The 20159-nt window shown below is 44.3% G+C and overlaps 1 protein-coding gene across 2 annotated transcripts in view; it reads right to left on the bottom strand.

The window, feature by feature from the left end:
* The window catches only part of ZBTB11 (zinc finger and BTB domain containing 11), a 1204127-nt gene that overhangs the window by 1103457 nt on the left and 80511 nt on the right, over positions 1-20159 (bottom strand). For both annotated transcript variants that reach the window (XM_044071594.1, XM_044071595.1), the window contains exon 2: positions 18517-18749. In XM_044071594.1, coding sequence (XP_043927529.1) covers positions 18517-18749 — 233 coding nt within the window. The remainder of the gene's footprint in view (positions 1-18516; positions 18750-20159) is intronic.

The raw sequence follows: 20159 nt of genomic DNA, 5'->3' as shown, positions 1-20159 counted from the left end.
TTCCCGTCCTTTCGCTCTGGACTAATGTCTCGCGAACAGTCTTGCCAAACAAGGCAGAACCATCGAAGGGGCATTCGAAGGTCGCCTTGAAGGGCTCTGCAAAATCACAATGGCGGAGCCAGGCCTGTCGCCTCATGACTAGGCCTGCTCCGCTGGCTCTAGCGGCTCCCTCAGTAGCATGAGACAGTAGCCGCATAGATGTATTGGAAACTGATCTGAGAGTGGCCATTCGGGTGGAGTAAACCTGTTTATCCTCACTCGAGATGGACTCCGGGGGAGATGCAGCGTATTCTTTAATCAGATCACGCTGCATCCTGATGACATGTGCCATGTAGTTCAGCGCTCTCAAGGAGAAGGTTGCTGAACTAAAAACTCGCTTCCCAATGCGATCCATCGAGCGGGACTCCTTGTCCGGAGGATGCACGGAGGACTCTCCTGGGCCAATTCCTCTTCGTGGCTGCAGCCATCATCATGGCATCTACTGGGGGACCCTTACTCCAGTGGGTGCGGTCTGATGGAGGAGAAAGAATGCGGTCCGGGCGCTTAGGGATAGGCTCAATGGTGTCCGGATCCTTCCACGCCCTGATGGAGATAAGATCCACCAGGGGGTCAGCAGGAGGAGACACCCAAGAGGTAGAAGGGCCCCTCGAATGCCTCCAAGAACACAGACTCGTCCGAAGAAGCCTTGGGGCAGACCACCCCCCTGATCCTTAACATCTCCATGATGTCTCCAAATGAGACGTCCTCAGGGGTGACCTAGGGGAGCCTTCCCTTCATCCAAGTCTGTGTCTTCAGTGACGGACTCAGGGAGTCCATGTGCCTCCTCTTGCACTTATGCTTCCGAGGTACTTCATCGGGGGCTGTCCGAGGTACTCTTCAGCAGTTGGATGTTCCAAGGGAACCACTTGGGACATCGAGGCGGGCTGTCCCTGGGACCGGCTGGTGGGGCCTGGCCCAACTGCAATGGAGTGCGGGATGGAGCGTGGCAGGGACCGGGTCCGGATGTCCTCGACAGTGCCCTTTCCACTACGCCGGCCGAGGGGAGCCAGCTCTCTAAGCCCGAGCCGACCCCACTCGGATCTGACGACGGATCGGAGTCAGAGCAAACCGCCGGATCCGAGACCAGTGTGCTCCGACCTGGGCGGAGCCGAAGACACCAGCTCCCTCGGATCCGAGGCTCGGCCCTCGGCTCGAGAGGTCGGGTCCGGCACCAAGCACTCAAGGGATGGGCGGATCCGAGGTGCGCCGACCCATCGGATCCGACCCACCCCGGATCCAAATCTGCACGGCGCCGACAGCTCCGAACCCGTGGTATGGGTCGGAGAAGGAGCCAAGGGGCAAAAAGGGTGAAGCCTCCCGGATGGGGGCTAGGAGCACTCCCATTTGCATTTGGGCCTGGATGAATTTCCTCATCATCCGGTCCATATCAGCTTCGCTCATAGAAAAGGTTGATCTAGAGGAGGCCACCAAGCGGACCTAGAGAGCCTCGGTGACCTCCTGGAAGGGCTAGCCTCCTCCTCCTCGGGTCCAGGAGAGAACCGAGGGAGTGGAGCCGAGGAGGAGGAAAGCTAGAAGGCACAGGGAGGCCGCTTAGATGGAGGAGCCGAACTAGAAGTTTCGGCTCTCCTCTTGTGGTGCTTCTCCTGTGCCTCTCCTTCTGTCTTTCCTTAGAGGAATCCTTCCCTCCGGCAACTTAGAGGGAGGTTGAGTCCCAGCCGGAGGGAGAACTCACAGCAACAGGTTGCTGAGTGGAGGGCAGAGGCGGCGGTATCTGGGGTAAAAGACCGGCACCAACTTCGACCTCCGTTCCCTCAAAGCCGGGGTTGAACCCTGCACAAATGGTACAACCAGATGACAGGTGTTCAACCCCAAGATGACCTTGAAAGTGTGGCCATCTGCTGGGGATAGCTTATGGCCACACTGCATTTTGAAAACACGGCCTTCTGGGCCTCTGCCATAGTAACCCTGCGGCCTCACACACAACACACACATACAAACTACATAAAACCCGATAAATTTAAACAAAAGAGAGGAAAGCCTAAACACACTCAACACTAACTGAAACAAGAAAGAAAATAAAGATTTTGAAAACTTTTTTAGTCAAAAACTATTTCTTATCTTCACCAACGCCAGGAGCTCTGGAATTCCGAAGCTACTTGAAAAGCGGCAAACGAAATCTGAGGTCAGTCAGGGCTTGGCAAGGGATTATGGGTAAGAGGGAGGAGCTAGGAGCTTGGAGCCTAAGCTTTTGAATTGCCGGCTCGGATCCGAGGTCGGATCCGATACCCACAGGTTGCAGACGAATGAAGTCTGCCTACTTCAGATCTGATAGTGCATAGAGCCTGCCCTGAAGCAAAGGTATTTCCTGCAAGATTCCCTTACGGGGATGTGCAGGTAAGCTTCTTTTAAGTCTAGGGTTGGCAGCCAGGCATTCTTGGCTAGCATAGGAAGCAGCTGTTGGAGAGTTAGCATTTTGAATTTTGGAACCACAAAAAAGGTGTTGAGAATAGATAAATCCAGGATAGGACACCAGGAGTTTTCTTTTCTGGGAACTAGGAACAGTCTTGCATAAAAGCCTTGCCTCTTTGTTCTGCTGGGACATGTTGAATAGTCTTGATGCTGAGGAGAGAAAGCACTTGCTTTTGGGCCTTTGCCCACTGGTTTGGGGGGAGGTCTGGCCATCCACTTAGGGGTTGGGAGTGAGTGGAAGTGGAATCTGTATCCTAGGGAAACAATGTTTAAAACCCATTTATCTTGGGTAATGCATTCACAGTTTTTAGCATGCAGGGTGAGTTTTCCTTCTAAAGGTGCAAGCACTTGAGCAAGGCTTGGTGGAGTCAAGGATAAGTCATGTGCAAGTTTACCATAGTGGGGTGGCTTACTACTCCGTTTTGGACATGGGAGCACCCCACTGCTTAGATCTGTGCATAACCTGAGACTGAAGTCTTGGGGGTCTGCTGCCCCTGGCTTTGGACTGAGAAGGCCTGGAAGGGACTGGAAAGGAACAGTTCTTTAAAGGCCAATGCCTACTGAATCTAGGTGGTTGTACTTATAAGAAATCTTTAACAGTTTGTATAGATTTAGTTTTCTCCTCCACCCTTTTGAGAACTACTTTTGCTTTATTGCCAAATAGGCACTCTTGGTTTAAGGGTGGATCTAGTAATTTTGCTTTGACATGATCTGGCAAGTTTTGTTCCTTAAACCAAGCATGCCTTCTAAGAACAGACCCAGTGACAGCAGCCCTACAAGATGCTTCTAAAGCATCAAAACCACACTGCAAAGTATGTTTACCAATTTGGTCAGCAAAATGCATTAACTCTTGTAAATCTTTGTGCTCTGCACAGTCAGGAATCAACATCATTTTCTGTTTAATTAGCCCCATAATATGCTGCTAATACTTTAACATATGAAAATGGCAATTTAAAGCCCTAATGGCAAGAGTAGCAGAGGTGTGTACTTTCTTAATCTGTCTAAAGCCCTAGAATCCTTATCAGAAGGGGTAGGATTCTTGGCAGTAGTAGCCTTAATGCCTTTTGGTCTCTGGATTCGCAGTAGGATTCTTGAAAAGGAATTTGTGAGAGTCAGGTACTAAAGTACCAGTCAGGTTTCCTGGGAGCTGGAGGCAAAGTATCCGGGGTAAGGCTGGATTCCAAGAAAACATCATCTGCAATCTCCAGAACAGGAGGGATAGCTAGAGGCCTGTGCTTAGGAAGGTTTAAAAATTCCCCGATATCTCTTTTTGGACTGAGAGTAGTCGTGGTTTTCCCAGCGGAAATGCTCCCTAAGGGTATGCAAAATTTCACCCAAAAAAAAATCTTCTGGAGGGGAAGCAGAAGGGAATGGAATCCTCTGCATCACAATCCTCATATAAGGGTATGTCCTGGTAGACAGAAGGAACAGAGATATCAGATTTCTGATCAGAAGAATCAGAAGGAAAAAGAAGTTATGTCTTACCATAACGTTCCATCTGTATTGTTGATCCTCGTTCAGTCGTTACGCATGGGTATCGGTACCGAACTCGGAACCGAGCAGGCCATTTTCCAAGCTCGCATCAGCTTCAAACTCAAGCTAAACTCTTACCCACAATCCACCTCTCCCAGTTACCTCAGATTGAGTTTGCAAGTTAAAGAAGGTAGAGGCTACCTCTGGTCAAATAACCTAAGAGAATTGGATGGTAAGATCCACTAGAAACCACAGGAGGGGGAAGGAGGGAGAGTTGTAATGACTGAATGAAGATCAACAATGCAGACGGAACGTTATGGTAAGACATAACTTCTTTATCTGATATTGTTAATCCTCGTTCATTCCTTACGCATGGGACAGAGTCCCCAGCTACCTCTATTCCTGGGAGGCTCTCATGGAAGGACATTCTAGAGCACCATAGAACCAAAAGATGCTCTTCCCCTGGAGGCCAAATCCAATTTGTAATGATTGTTGAAGGTATGAGGCGTAGCCCAAGCTGCAGTTGCACAGATGTCATGTAAAGAATCTCTGGCATGGAAGGCAGCAGAACTTGCCACCGACCTTGTTGAATGAGCTTTCATGGTAGTAGGCAACGAGATATTACGTTGTGTGTAAATAAAGGTCACAGTCCTTCAACCATCTAGCTAATGTGACCTTAGCAACAGCAGATCCTAATCTAGATCCAGAAAAGGCCAAAAATAACTGGTCAGATATACGAAAGGGTTTAGTCCTATTTAAGTAAAAACGGACTTGCCTGTGTATATCTAGGGTATGTAGGCAATACTCTCCTCTGTTTGAATGGTTGGGAAAGAAAACTGGCAATTCAATGGCTTGATTAATGGACATTTCAGAGATCACTTTAGGCAGAAATGACAGATTAGTTCTCAGAGACACTATCTCTATGAAAAATCAAGTATGGACGCTTGATACATAAAGCTTTCAGTTCAGAAATACGTCTGGCAGAAGTAATAGCAACCAAAAACAAGGTCACAAGAAGAGGCTGGGCTGAAAGGTGCCATTGTCAGAGCTTGTAGAACTAATGATAAATCCCATGGTTGAATAGGTTCTCTAAAGGTGGCTTCAGATGATTCACACCTTTTATGAAGGTCTTGCACAATTTATGGGACATAAGAGAGGAATCTTGGACACCCTCATGAAAATTAGAAACTGCAGCCAAATGAACTCTAATGGTAGAGGCCGATAGCCCAGATTGAAACAGGTCGGCCAGATAGTCTAGTATTATCGACACTGGTGCTGAAAAGGGGTCTACTTGTTTATCTTTCAGCCAACAGGTAAATCTTTTCCACTTGCTCAGATAAGTAATTCTAGTGGAAGACTTATGAGAAGCAATGAGAATATCACATACTGGTAAAGAAAGATCATTCTGCCTGGCAATCAAGGGAATTGGAGTAGCCAAGCCGTTAGCTTCAGGCTGTTCAGATTGGGATGAATCAGGTTCTGTGGGTGTGAGATCGACTCCAGGATTGGATGGAGAATCCATGGTCAATCTAGTAGGTGAGGCCAAAGGAATGGGAACCAAATCTGTCGGGGCCAATATGGTGCTATGAGGATTACTTTGCTCTTCAACCACCGAGCTTTTTTCGGAAACTGGCGAATGAGAGCAAAGGGCAGAAAGGCATAGAGAAGACTCTAGGGCCAATCGTGGACTAGTGCATCCCTGGGTGACTGTCCCGGAGGGGGAATCAGGGTGAAGTAGTTGCTGCATTTGTAGCTGGTCGAGGAAGCAAAGAAGTCGCAGCAAGGACGGCCCCAGCGATGTAAGTTCTCAGTCGCTATCAAGGAATTCAGGGACCACTCGTGAGGTTGAAGAATGCACCTGCTGAGTCTGTCTGCTATCAGATTATAACTCCCGGGAGTGTGCATTGCTAGAAGAAAACGGTTGGCAGCCATCGCCCATTGCCATATCCTCATGGCCTCTCGACAAAGGGGGTAAGATTTGGTTCCACCTTGCTTGTTGATGTACCAGACCACTGCCATGTTGTCTGATTGAATCGCAATTGTCCCAGACGGCAGGAGGGGATGGAATGCTTGCAACGCCAGAAGCACCGCCCTCCGCTCTAAAACATTTATATGCAGATGGGCCTCTAGTTGGGACCAAGTGCCTTGGACCGTCTGTCCCTAACATAGCCCCCCCCCCACCCCACCCCATCAGGGAGGCGTCCGTGGTCACTGTGGCCTTGGGTTGCTGAGAGGAGAAGGAGCAAGACCATTGTAATAGATTGTGTGCCATCCACCAATTTAAATCCTGTTTGCACCTGTGGGTTACTCGAATCATGGCTGAAAGAGGGTGCTAAAAAGGATACCATTGGGTGAGCAGTAGCCATTGTAGAAGTATCATGTGAAACCTGGCCAGGGGAACAATGGTGATGGAGGCTGCCATGGAACCCAACAGCTGTAGAACAGAGTGAGCCGTGGATTTTTCCTTTGAAAGGATTGGAATTAGTTGTTGCTTTATCCTTAACATTCTGTGCTCTGGAATAGCAGCTCTGCAGTTCTTTGTGTCCAAGATAACCCCTATGAATTCTGTCGACTGAGATGGGGTGAGATTGGATTTCTGCCAGCTTATGGTTATGCCTAGCCTTTAAGCAGCGAGGAGAGAGTATGCCAGGGCTTCTTCCAGTAGATGTCTGGGGGGGAGGCAGAAATGAGCCAGACGTCTAGGTATGGAAACACCTGGAATCCTTGAAGTCGCAAGTGAGCTGTGACAACTGCCATGCACTTTGTGAACACTCTGGGGGCTGTAGAGAGTCAGAAGGGCAGTACTCTGAACTGGTAGTGACTGGCTCCCGCACGGAAGCGCAGAAATAGGTTCATAGTTTGGTACTAGGCTATCAGCCTTAGGGCCTTTACAAGCCTAGCCATAACAATTCCCTGAATATTTCTTCCCACAATATTTACTTCCCTGGACATGATCCCTGGGGTGAATTTCCTATCTCCAATCCAATCATCAAGGTTCCTTTTGAAGAGGGCCAAGGAGGTGCTCTGCTTGACATGTATGGGCAGTCTATTCCAGAATATGGGGGAGTCTTGATGGCCTGTCCACCTTTATGTGGTAGTACGCATCTTGAAGATCTATAGAGCACATCCAATCGTCTTTTTCCAAAAGCAGGAGGATAGACTGTATAGTGACCGTCCGGAATTTTTGTATTCTCACAAACTTGTTCAATACACTGAGATCCAAAATTGGTCTCCATTCCCCGGTTTTCTTTGGCACCAAAAATAGTCCTGAGTAGAATCTGGATCCTATCTGGTCTGGAGGGACTATTTGGATGACTCTTTCTTAGCAGCTATTCTATCTCTAGTGCTGCTTCCTCCCTTTGACTGGGTGGAACGTCGGGAAGATTTTATGAAGGGATAGGACTAAGATCAAAGGGGATATGATAACCTCCGGTTATGATCCTTTGTACCCAAGAATCGGTGATGATGGTTAGCCAGACAGAAGGGTACAAGGAGAAACGTCCCCCAACCACCTCCAGAGGAAAGGAGTTGGGCCGTTCTTCAGGAGCGCTGGTAGGATTGACCAGGGAAAGAATCCCTGGAACCCTGGTTACGCGGTCCCCCTCTGCCCCGAAAGGAGAGTCTTCCCTGAGAGTTTCCCCCTCTGCCTCTGGGGGAGAACTCGACCTGCGTGTCACGGAAAGGACCCTGAGATTGCTTGAAGCATATCTTCCCACTCTTTTGGTTTCGGTAGAAAGCATGTTGAGGGGAAGAATAATGGACACCTACGGCAGAAAGGGTCTTACCATCCTTTTCACATCTGGCCAGTGTGGTTTTAACTTTGGGCCCAAACAACGATGAGGGCTGAATGAGGGCATTAAGAAAGGAAGACTTAAAAGGTTCCACAAAGTTGCACAAGCGCATCCAGGAGTGTCATCTCAAGACCGCAGCTGAACCCGCCGCTCTAGCTGCTCCTTCTGATGCATGACATATCAATCGCATAGAGGAGTTAGATATAGACTCAATGGTTGCCAGCTGAGATGTCACCTTGTCACAGACGTCATCAGACACTGCACCAGCCAAGGTTTCAGAGAGCTCAGAAACCAGATCCCTTTGAAGCCTGGTAAAATGTGCCATATAATTCAGGGACCTGACAGCAAAGGTCGCTGAAGCAAAGGTGCACTTCCCTATTCTGTCCAGGGCCCAGGACTCTCTGTTAGGTGGATGGACAGTCTGGCTTTCTTCTTCTGCCAGATCCTTTTTTGTTGTGGCTGCCACCACCAAAGCATCTACAGGAAGGCCTTTGGACCAATGGGGATCTGAAGCAGGACGGGACAAGAACTTATCTGGCCTCCGGTGAACAGCTTCGACGGTATCAGGGGCCTTCCAAGCACGCTGCACGATGAACTTGACGAGTTCATCGGCAGATGGAGTAACCCAGGAGGAAGGGGGCTGGGCACGAAAGGCCTGCAGGAACACAGATTCCTGAGGGGTCGGATTAGAGGACTGCCAGTCACCTGTTTCAAGATTTCGAGGATATCACCAAAGGATACCTCAGAGGGTGACCAAGGGGATCCTTCCCCCCTCATCGAAATCTGTGTCTTCGGTGAGGGACGCCTCTGTGGAGTCCATGTGCTTCCTCTTGTACAAACTTTTCCAGTGGTCCTCCTCAGCGGGAGAAGCTGGGGAAGACTACGGAAAGGGGGATTCCTGAGGGAATATTTCCTGAAGCCCTTGCACCCGGTGTCCGCTAGGTGCGACTTGTGAAACCAGTACACCAGAGGAGAGCGGAGGTATAGGCAGTCCAGTATCGCCAGCAGCAGCGAAAGCCTTCTCCATCAGTTGGAAGGCTGGTCCACCCGGAGAGGAGTGTCTAGGACAGGGGACACTCCTCTCCTAAGTGGCTCAGCCTGCCGACCCAGAGTCCCTGGATGGTTGTGGAGCAGCAAGCTATGCGTGTCACAGCTGACATCCTGGGTCGTAGCAAAACTTTCCTGCCACAAAGGCAACTGCGGTTCCTTAGTGAGATCCATAAAGGGAACCACAGAAGGAGTAGACTGTACTATATCCATGAACTTCAAAGGCAATGAAGGAGGAGAATAAGAAGGTGTCTTTGGAGATGGGTGATCACTTCCCAAGGAAGGATAGTTCCTGAGGGGTGGAATACCTCTGGCCAAGAATGCCTGGGCCACAACACATCATGTTCGGAAAGGATTCTAGTGGACCTCACAGAGACTGAGGGAGAAACAGGCCTGTCCACAAAAGAGCCAGACTCTGTGCCCATCTCATCTGACCACACCGAGGACAACGGCGCCGAGAGAGACTGGATTATTGTTGTCTGCACCGAAGAAGTCAACGGTGCCAATGTCACTGTCTGCACTGACACAGGGATCGGTGCCGAAGTGATTGGTCGGTGCCGAAGATGGAACCGACAAAACTGGAGTCAACAATAAAGGCCTCGGTTACGAGGAAGATCTCGGAGCCGACGCGGTCAAGGTCTGCGCCGACTGAATGGTCGGTGCCGATACAGTGGTAATGGTCTGAACTGAGGAGCCCCTCGGTGCCAATATGTAGAAGGCTGCAGGAGAGGATGGAGCCGAAATCACTAATGGAGCCGAAGGACTCTGTGCTGAAGGTCTGGGCACCGAAAGCACTGGGGCTGACAGAGAGCTCCGGAGCCGAAATTTTAGCCTTTTTAGGTTTTGGTTGGTGAGAGTCCCCAGCCGGGGATATAGGCAAGGATTTAGCCTTAGAAGAAACATCCATTTTCTTATGGGCTTTAGGAGGGGTTGAGACCTCTGACTAGAAATAGCCTCTGAAAAGGGAGATATTAGAAGTCCCTTCAGTATCAGCTTATTTTTCCTTTCTAACAAAGTTCTATTAGAAAAGTTTTCACATATAGTACAAGGTGGTTCAACAGATATATGGGAAGCTCCCAAACAATAAACACATAAAGAGTGTGCATCAGAAGTAGGCAGTTTGTGTCCCCAATCAGAACACCGCTTAAACCCCGGACTACCTTTTTTATTCGCCATATTAACTAATAGAAAAGTACCAACAATGGTACAAGAGAGTACCCAATGGTATGAAAGAGAAAGGGAAAAGGATTACCAACGATGGTAAAGAGAAAATTGCCTTGCAGTAAAAAAGTTAAGTAAAGGACAGAAAAAACCTGAGGAAATTATGAACGCTAGATGCGATAGGGCAAGAGACAATAAAATATCAACTTTTCTGACAGAAAAGTAATTTGTAAAGCAATTAAACAACAATTGACTATACTTAGCTCAATAGAAGTAGCTTGACACGACCGGATGGCAACGTGGCAAATGAAATCTGAGGTAACAGGGAGAGGGGTATTGTGGGTAAGAGTTTAGCTCAAGAGTTTGAAGCAGACACGAGCTTGAAAAATAGTTTGGGACCGATACCCATGTGTAAGGAATGAACGAGGACTAACAATATCAGATTATCAGTTCTAGGTCTCTGAGGGGGAAGGCTGGCTTCCCCTAATTAAGGTAATAAGGTCTTCAGACATTCTAATTATTTGTTTTTGAGGCCTGTGGGCCTGAGAATGTGCTTTGGTTGTCGGTTTCCTAGGAGTAGTGCGAATTTTAGGCCTGAGAAATTCAGTATTCTTGGCTTGAAACAAAGTCGTCGGTTTAATATGAAAATCTGTAGGCCTGAACACCCTCAGAAGCCGATGCCTGCACAGCGACTCCAGACCCATCCAAGGTAGAGACATCCGCAGGTTCCATAATCGAAGAAGCATCCCGCGGCATACCAGACTTTGAATGGGTCTCAGTAGAGGCCTGCAAATCTGTAGAGGTGGGTATCAGGGGCTGTGAAAGTGCCTCACTGAGTACCGGCGGACTACCGACTAGCTTAACGGTAGTGTCATCAGCAGTTTTGGACCTATGCGGTCTGTCTCTGTCTTTATCCTTATGTTTTTTCGGAAGATCGTAGTGGGATGGCTTACAGACACCATTTTGGAGTACAGAGATCGAGAGTGAAAGTATTTAGCTACAAAAATTGCCAGATGACGGATAGTTCGGGCATTGAACAAGGCACAAAACTGGCAGCGAGGGACGTCGTTGTCTGGGCCTAAACAGGTGACGCAGTAAGAATGAAAATCTCTATGAGGTATTTGCTTTCCACAGGCAAGACAATTATTATTTTTTTTCTGACATCGGTTAGAGCAAGAAAAAAGGATCCCCAACGGGGTACCTATCTTTTAGAAGACTTCAGGTCTGAAACTCAAAAACAAAAATTTCAGGAGTCAGCCGACCGGCACTTGCAAACTGCTTCAGGCACTGCACGACAAGAAAGACTGATGTAATGGCGGCATCGGCTGCATGTTTTATACCTCTGACGACCTGACATCATGGAAGAAGCAACAGCATCCAATGCAGAAATCCCAAGACTCTGGTATTCAGGCTGGCTGAGGGCTACCTGCAAGCAGATAACCCAAATGTGATGACTGCAACAGTGAAACACAAAGAACATCTTCTTCCACCCTGTTTGCTCATATATCACATAACAGTGGTGTTGCCTGCATTCACCAAAAGACCACATGAACCTCATAGTTGATTAAGAGCTTTCAGTGCTTTTATAAGAGCCATCATCTTTTAGGATGATGCATTTGTACCTGTGCTGTGGTTCTAAAATTCCCTGCACCTTAAGACAATGAGATACAGTAACCCATGCAAAGTCTAAAGCATCTGTGGCCACTGTCTGAGAGGGGATGCAAGGAGAGAAAGGGAACTACATTGGATCAAGCTTGTTTTTCAGACTATGAAATAAGCACTTTTATTTACAAATCTGAGAACTTGAATTGGGAAAGATGGCTGGTAAGATCAGTGGTTGGACCTCCTTTGTGCAGGGGAATGTCTGTAGCCATTCCTTGGGCACAAAACATGACTGAAGGCTTCAGCTGAAGAGTTATTCAAGTAGACCAAAGAGGTTATGTTTCGTGCTACTTATTAAACATCCTGGGATGTTCTAGGGGCCCATGCCTTAAGTGCATTAGTGACCTGTTCTTTAGTAATGGTTGGAGGAGTGTGTTATGTGGTATTACCTTTAGACTATCGAGAGGGGGGGGTGGTGGGAGGAAAATTTGAGCTGAACCTGTCAGGCAAAATGTTGGCAATGGTCTCCAGTTCAGTGTGGATTATGCACAACAATGCGCAGAACTTATTGTAAATGGTATTTCCTCCGAGGTTACAGACATAGCTGTAGAAAGCTTTGCGGTTGTCCTTTGCATGAGAAGCTATTTTTTCTTCAAATTTAGCCTTTGAATTATTAATTAACCCTCTTTACCTGTCTGTTCAGATTGGTCAGGGGGCTTTCAGTATGTATGGCTTTGTTGCTCCTACACTTGGCCAAGATTTTTTCTTTTACTGTATAACCGATTAATAAGGCGATTCCACCAGGGTAGTTTGTTTTTTGAGTTTCTTCTTACTCTTAATATGAGTGGCCACAGCTCAGTCAATACAGCTCTCAATATGGCTGTACAGAGATTTTGTAAATAACTCGGTGTATTCTATGGTGTTTATTTGGTTTGGGGTGCTTGGAATTTAGACAAAGTGTTGTTGTTAGACTTGGAATAGTTCCTAAAGGTTTGTAGTTTTGCTGGATCCCCGGATTTAATTTTTATTTCAAGTAATATTGCCTTATGTTCACATCTGACGAGCAAAGATATGACATTGGGTGAGGAACACTTGCTCCCCATATTCAGCAGTACAAGATCAAGAATGTTTGTGCCCCTGGAATCAAAATGGACCAACTGTTCCAGGATGTTGGTATTAAAGTTTGGGAATCGCTGGGCTTGTGCATTAGAAGTGGTATAGGATTCTCATCTATAGTGGGTAGTTGAGATCCCCCATGAATACTGTATGGGGTTGAGTGGTGAGGAACTCTAGTACATGGAGATAAGTAGTATGGGTTTCTTGGGACATGGAGGGGGACCTATATGTTGCAAGGATATGGTATGGCACCCTGTTTATGGTGAGTTGTACATGTACAAGTTCCACTGGGTCATACACTAACCAGTGTGGATGTGAGATTAGTCATTATATAGACAGACTCCTCCACCCTTTGTTCCCTCCTGTGGAGTAGCTGGTCTAAAGGTGTGAAAAGCATTGAACTGTGCATTGCTGGGGTACTCAAAATGACTAACCATGTCTCTGTTACTACACAGATGTCTACACTCCCCAGGGAGAGGAAGGCTTGCAGGGAGTGGAGTTTCTTGTAGACTTCTAGCATTGAGCAGTACCACCTACAGATATTCTTCCATAGGTTCAGTTAAGTTGGTAGGTTTATCAGTTTGGCATTGCCTAAAAAAGGCACTATGGGGGGAGGGATGAAAAGGTCTTTGCCAATATCCAAAAGCTTAGAGGGGATAAGTGCAACCATCCCTGGCAAAGCAGTGTGGTCTGTCAACCACGTCCTCCCAGGCTGTCATATACGGTATACTCCTGAACTGAAACCAGAAGCTATGACAATTGTTAAAATCAATAAATTTTCTGTTGGTAACAGGACATCATCCTTGGAGAAGGTAGTATGCTGCTCAGTGCTAGGGTCACACTTGCCTGAGACAATCAGCGAGCTTGATCATGTCTTGCTTCATATAGTCAAGGGAGTTGCATTTCAGGTCATTAACATCCACATGGACTATGACAGGTCATTGAAACATAGGTACCAGTATGACTGAGTGCCAGTATGACTTGACAGACCCTAGCCCCGGAAAGGCAGCTAACTGTGACTCACTCCTTATTCAGTCTGGTGGGGGGGCATCAGTGTGTCTCAATATAGAATTACCAATGACCAGGAAATTTGGCTGTGCGCTGGTTTGCCTTAAGGGCTTAGTAGTGGAAGCACTGTGGGTGGTGTTTATGTGATGGCTAAGGACCTTTTCTTTGATTGCACTGTGCAGGAGTTCTTAGTGTTTTAGGAAGGTTGCATGCAAGTGCCTCAGCATAAGTAGTTTATTTGTAGGGTCTTTACCCTGTGCAGTAAAGATCAGCAATAGTCAGGCAGAGAAGAGTAAGCAAGTCAAACAAGCACTCCAGCTAAATAAAGATGCCTCCAAAATTTCTAGTTGAAGAGGAATCCTGTTTCTCAGATCCTCCCACCAATTAGCTGGATGTTGGTTCACTGTCTGCAAAGGAATTATTTTCTAACTTTTCTAACTGACCCTAGCCAAGACCTCCTAAAACTGCATCAGAATAAAAAAAACTAAAATGAAACAAATGCAATATAAGAAAAAGATAAAACATAGAAGTAACTAAACCTTAAATGAAATTTCAAAATCAAATGCATGCTGAGAACAGCCAGCAAGTCAAACAAGCACTCCAGCTTAAAAAGCAAGCTACTATTCAAACTAGGGTTGCCTACAACAATCAGGACTTCATCTCATCATCTGGTACCAAAAGTCTTGTAAACTTTTTTCCCCGCTGATCTACAGGCACTAGCTCTATGACCTCTGAAGTAGTAAATCTGAACTGACTTGAGGAATGAGGTAAACAGATTAGGTTCCCTGCAATGTTCTGAGGAAAACTGAGGTGGATAACAGAAGAAGGGAATAACTGGCAAAGATAGTCAGAGAAGCTTTTTTTTTAAGTGTTGGATGCCTGAGGTCTGCTAAAAAGTTACAAGGAGGCTCCAAAAGAAAACCCATTAAACTGTTTTTTTTTTTCCATATTTCTGTAAAGTTTGTAAAGTTTAAGAAAAAATAGTGCTGGATTGGATGGATAGCTCCTTTGAAACATACAAAGTGAACATAAGAAAACCCATTTTAACTCCCAGTATAAATTTTATTCTTTCTTCTAGTTTTTTTGAAAAGCACAAGTGTTACCATATAGCAAGTCCTTGACTACTGAGGCATTTGATAAATGAGATTTTTAACCTCAAAGAACGATTGTAATCTTAAATATATCTTCTCATAACAGTACCAGCTATAGCTGCATTACAGGCAGCATCCACATTGCAGGCATATTTAATGGTATACTGAGCTACCTGAGAGGCAGAATGAAGCTTGTCCTTTTCTAAGTGATCTAATGTTTTATGGAAAAGAACAGCTTTCAAGGATTTAACTCACCTAATCTTAGTAGTTTTGTTAAATCAAGCACAATCTTCACAATTAGAAATGTACTGAATAACACCCAAAGAAAAAAAAAGGCAAAAAACAGGTCTTCAAGGGCTGCCTGTCAGACACTGGCAAACTTAGTCAGCAATTTAAGTAGCGACTGCAGTTGTATGAGTAAATACCCAGTTCAACTCTGCATTGCATCATGTAGCTCCAGAGACTGGGGCTCCAGAATAATTTATTTACCTGGAAACAATTATGGTCCAGCGATAAATGCGGGTAGCTCAAGCTTGGTGTGGAGTGAAACCAGACAGGCTATGGTCATGTCCAGTTTGAGAAAACAGAAGACACGTAAAGGGTATATGCTAGTGTACAGACTACCTCCACAGCTACAGCTGGCTGTGAGATGGATCCCTCACCGCAGCGCAATGGACTCCACTGTACTGAAGAAATAAATGGGTTGAAGACTAATGCTGTGGGGTAGATGGCTGGCTAGCACAAATGGAAAAAGCATCTAGAAAAAAAAATCTAGGGTCTAGAATTCGACTTTTACATGGGATTGTCTCCTGCAAGCCACATACAGTAACCAAGAAAAAAAAAAAAAAACTGTGTGCAAATAACATGGAAATGGAGACAGCGAAGACATGAAGACACAGAGGCACCCAAATACTAGATACCAGAGTTTGCCAACAACCATCCTGGGGCCAATGTCAGAGTCACTTTTGTAATAGCAGGAGCCAAATCAGGCAAATTTCAAAAAGTGCAAGAACAGTAACATGATTCAGTATTTTCAGATTGCTGAGTCAAGGACCACAATCTGTAATGCAGTACATACCTCCCGAACAGTTTAGCAAGACAGCAGTACTGTAGAATGCTAAGGAAAGTCAAGGACTTGAAGATGAATCAATGAAACAAAGAAGTGACATCAAGGCAGCTCAGCACGTAAAACTATAGAACAATGTAGTTGTGAAAAATATAGGCGTACTCTTCGTCAGCAGCAAAAATAACACATTTTGACTAAGACTGTCCAAACAATCAACTTCCACCATCCTGGGCTTCAGATGCATCCACATCACCCCACCGTCCAATAAGTTCAAATAATATTAATTTTATTAATAATTTGGAAAATATTAAGATATTTCAGAGTTTACCGACTACAAAATGTAGCAAAATGACTACTGAATCTAAATGCAAACGGAAGCCACATTTAAGCAAATAAAGTTCTGATGTAGTTAACTCAAGACAGCATGGGGTAAAACTGCATTTATATGGCACATGCCAAGAGACACCAGAGAAGTAATTGTGTGGGACATATGTTACCATCCAACATGGGAAAACCTTGTCTCCTTGAAGGGAAAAAAATGTGTCTTGACAATGACTAGCAGCAGTGAATAGAAGCAGACTTGTCTTACTTGAGCAAAAAACATCCCTAAAGGAAAACAGGATTCTGGTTTTCTGCAAGAATGGAAATGTGTGGTCTACGCAGTTCAGGAAATCATTACATTTTATAGATTATGCTTTAATATTTCAGTTTTTGTTAACAGCCACATTCATACACAATAAAAATTAACCAGCAACATACACAATACGCATTCTAATAGGTTTTTCAACATGTCTTATTATCTTAATACAGTGGATATAAAAAGTGTATACACCCCTTTTAAAATGCCAGGTTTTTGTGATGTACAAAAATGAGACCGCAATAAATCATTTCAAAACTTTTCCCACCTTTAATGTGACCTATAACCTGTACAATTCAATTGAAAAACAAACAAATCTGTTAGGGGAAAAAATATAAAAAATAAAAAATGTACAATAAGCTGGTTGCATAAGTGTTCACACCTTTAAACTAATACTTTGCTGAAGCACCTTTTGATTTAATTACAGCATTCAGTCTTCTTCAGTACACACCTGCCATCAATTAGAGAGACTCTGATTAACCCCAAATAAAGGTCAGCTTTCCTAGTAGGATTTTCCTGACATTTACTCAGTTGCCTGCTACAGCAAAACCCATGGTTCTCAGAGAGCTTACAAACCATCAAAGGGATCTCATTGTTGAAAGGAATCAGTCAGGAGAAGTGTACAAAAAATTTCCACAGCATTGGATATAGCATGGAAGACGGTGAAGACAGTCATCAAAAAGTGGAGAAAATATGGGGCAACAGTCATTGCAAAAACTGGATGTCCCTCCACAACTGACAAAAAGAGAAGACGAAAACTGGTCAGGGAGGCTGCCAAGAGACCTACAGCAACACTGAATGAGCTACAGGAATTTCTGGCAAGTACTGGTTGTGTACTACATGCGACAACAATCTCCTGTATTCTCCATATGTCTGGACTATGGGGTAGGGTTGCAAGACGGAAGCCTTTTCTTACACACAAAAACACCCAGGGCTGGCTAAAATTTGCAAAACACCAAGTCTCCCAAAAGCATGTGGGAAAATGTGTTATGGTCTAATGAGACCACGGTTAAACTTTTTGGCCACAACTCCAAAAGGTACGTTTGGCGCAAAAACAACACTTCGCATCACCAAAAAAAGCATGGTGGTGGTGGCAGTATCATGCTTTAGGATTGCTTTTCTTCAGCTGGAACTGGGGCTTTAGTCAAGGTGGAAGGAATTATGAACAGTTCCAAATACCAGTCACTTCTGACCCAAAACCTTCTGCTAGAAAGCTGAAGATGAAGAGGAATTTCACCTTTCAATACAACAATGACCCCAAGCATACATTTAAATCAACAAAAGAATGGCTTCATCAGAAGAAAATTAAAGTTTTGGAATGGCCCAGCCAGAGCCCAGACCTAAATCCAACAGAAAATTTGTGGGGTGACCTGAAGAGGGCTGTGCATAAGAGATGCCCTTGCAATCTGACAGACAGAGCACTTTTGCAAGGAAGCGTGGGCAAATATTGCCAAGTCAAGATGTGCCATGCTGATAGACTCCTACCCAAGAAGACTGAATGCTGTAATTAAATCAAAAAGTGCTTCACCAAAGTATTAGTTTAAGGGAGTGCACACTTATGCAATCAGCTTATTGTATGTTTTTTATTTTTTATATTTTTCCCCTAACAAATTTGTTTTTTCAATTGAATTGTACAGGTTATAGGTCACATTAAAGATGGGAAACTTTTGAAATTATTTATTGTGGTTTCATTTATTTATATCACAAAAACCTGGCGTTTTAATAGGGGTGTGTACACTTTTTATATCCAATGTATATGTACTGTAATCCCCATATTATTTTGTTAGTTATTGCCCATACAGTGGTCTCCTAGTCTGCAATCTCTTTGTCTCCCAGGATAAATAAATGATCACTGAACACTGAATATTACACATTGTAGCAAAGTAAAAATTAAATACATATACAAAATGGCAAAAGAAGATGATGAATGCCTAACGGTAAGCATGGTATCTGCTACTTCCCTGGTACATTATAATAGAAAGTTAGTAAATCCTGTCTGCTCTGTCAAGCATCCTGCTTGTTTAATTATGCATTATAACTGTAGATTATACTCACAAACACAACTTCATGTTTTGAAATTGGTCTGTATTTAGTGCTCTTTTGTAATGGAGTAGCTGCCTCTGAGTTACTGAGATCATCATCTGTTTCATTACTATCCCCAAGAGATGTCACTTCTATTCCAAGTTCTTCCAGCATTTCTGATGGATCAGACAGTGTTTTGGTTCGATCTAGTTTTTCCTGGCACTTGCTGCATTCTTTGATGTAGTCTTTAACTTGTTTCAATATACCTAAAAGTAAATCACACAAAAACTGAAGTCAGCCAAAAATCTTTAGAAGATTTACATTGAAAGCTTTCATTCATACTGCATTCAAAAAAGTAATGAAAATAACACTAAGAACGTTTGTTAATTGCAGTCTAACTTTAAGACCTTTTTTGGGGGGGAGGGGGGAGGGGTTAAATAAAATTTCGTAGTTAGATATTGCTAGGCTTTAAAATGGCTGATATTCTTTTTTCCTGTCCCAGTAACAGTGAATAAAGTAATCCTCTACAGCTGTGCTGAAAAATAATTTAAGAATGAGTTCTGTGGAGTTGCTAGACTTTTCTAAATCACTAACAACTATAATAACGGTACCTGAACATAACTAAAACCACAGGCTTTCAAGGCAGCTTGCCATTTCAAAGTTTTCCAAGATAACAGCTCCTCCCTTCACCCAAAAAACTCTACCAACCAACTTTCTTTAAAGATCTTAAAGATAATGTACAAAATAAACAAAAGATAATATTCAGAGACCATATTACCTTTTGAAATGTTTTGAAAATCTGCTACCCCAAAGGAATCTGCTTTTTAAATCCATTTTTTATAATTAACTGTAATAACTTAGTTTTAAATTATTAAAATGAACAAAAACCTTAATTTAGCATACTTGCCAGAGGCAGAGTATATGCCTTCGGACACTGACATTACATCTAGCAAGTTAACCATGTAATTCTAGGGGCAAAATATTAGGAAGAATTCATGAACACCGCACAAAGTGTACACAATCTGTATTCAAGCACATCTCTAACACATTTTTGTGCTGTCTATTCACTTAGGAAGTTTACACTAAATGTAGACAGTCTATGCACTGGGTTGCAAGAAAATAGGAAGGCTAAGGTCAGGACGAAGAAGGTGGGAGTTATGCTTGTGTTGTCTATTCGCTCAGAATAAATTTACATTTAGTGTAGGCATTAATGAATCTGGGGCACTGTTATTTAGCAGTCTAAAAAAATAAAATACAAAAACAGGACATAAACCGCCCCAAGAGAACATTATCTTATTGAAGACTGAAGAGATGAACAGTTTCAGGCATTCTGCTGGAGTATTTGCGTTTGCATTTTTTTTAATTTATTTAGCGGCTGTTTTACTTAGGGAAGAAGCACTTCAGCCAACATAAGACCATCATCTGGTCATGCCCCGCATGTCATCACATTAGAAGGGCATGACCAACAACCGTGAAAGTGCAAGTTTTGAAAATATTGTTTTCCAATAAAATTTTGTATTTTATAGGAAAATTAGAGCAGAATGGCAGTACACTGAGTGAAGCCACTAAAAGGCAGAAACAGAATGTAAATACCGCATTCCATTTCATGCCTTTGAATATTATCTTTAATTCTCTTATTTAAAAGTGGAGCACACCAAGAAACATGGCCCCAAGTA

Source organism: Protopterus annectens, chromosome 5.part0, assembly GCF_019279795.1.
Source record: "Protopterus annectens isolate FY-2018-M chromosome 5.part0, PAN1.0, whole genome shotgun sequence".
In the NCBI taxonomy this organism is placed as follows: Eukaryota; Metazoa; Chordata; order Ceratodontiformes; family Protopteridae; genus Protopterus; species Protopterus annectens.
This window is presented reverse-complemented; position numbering and strand designations above follow the sequence as displayed.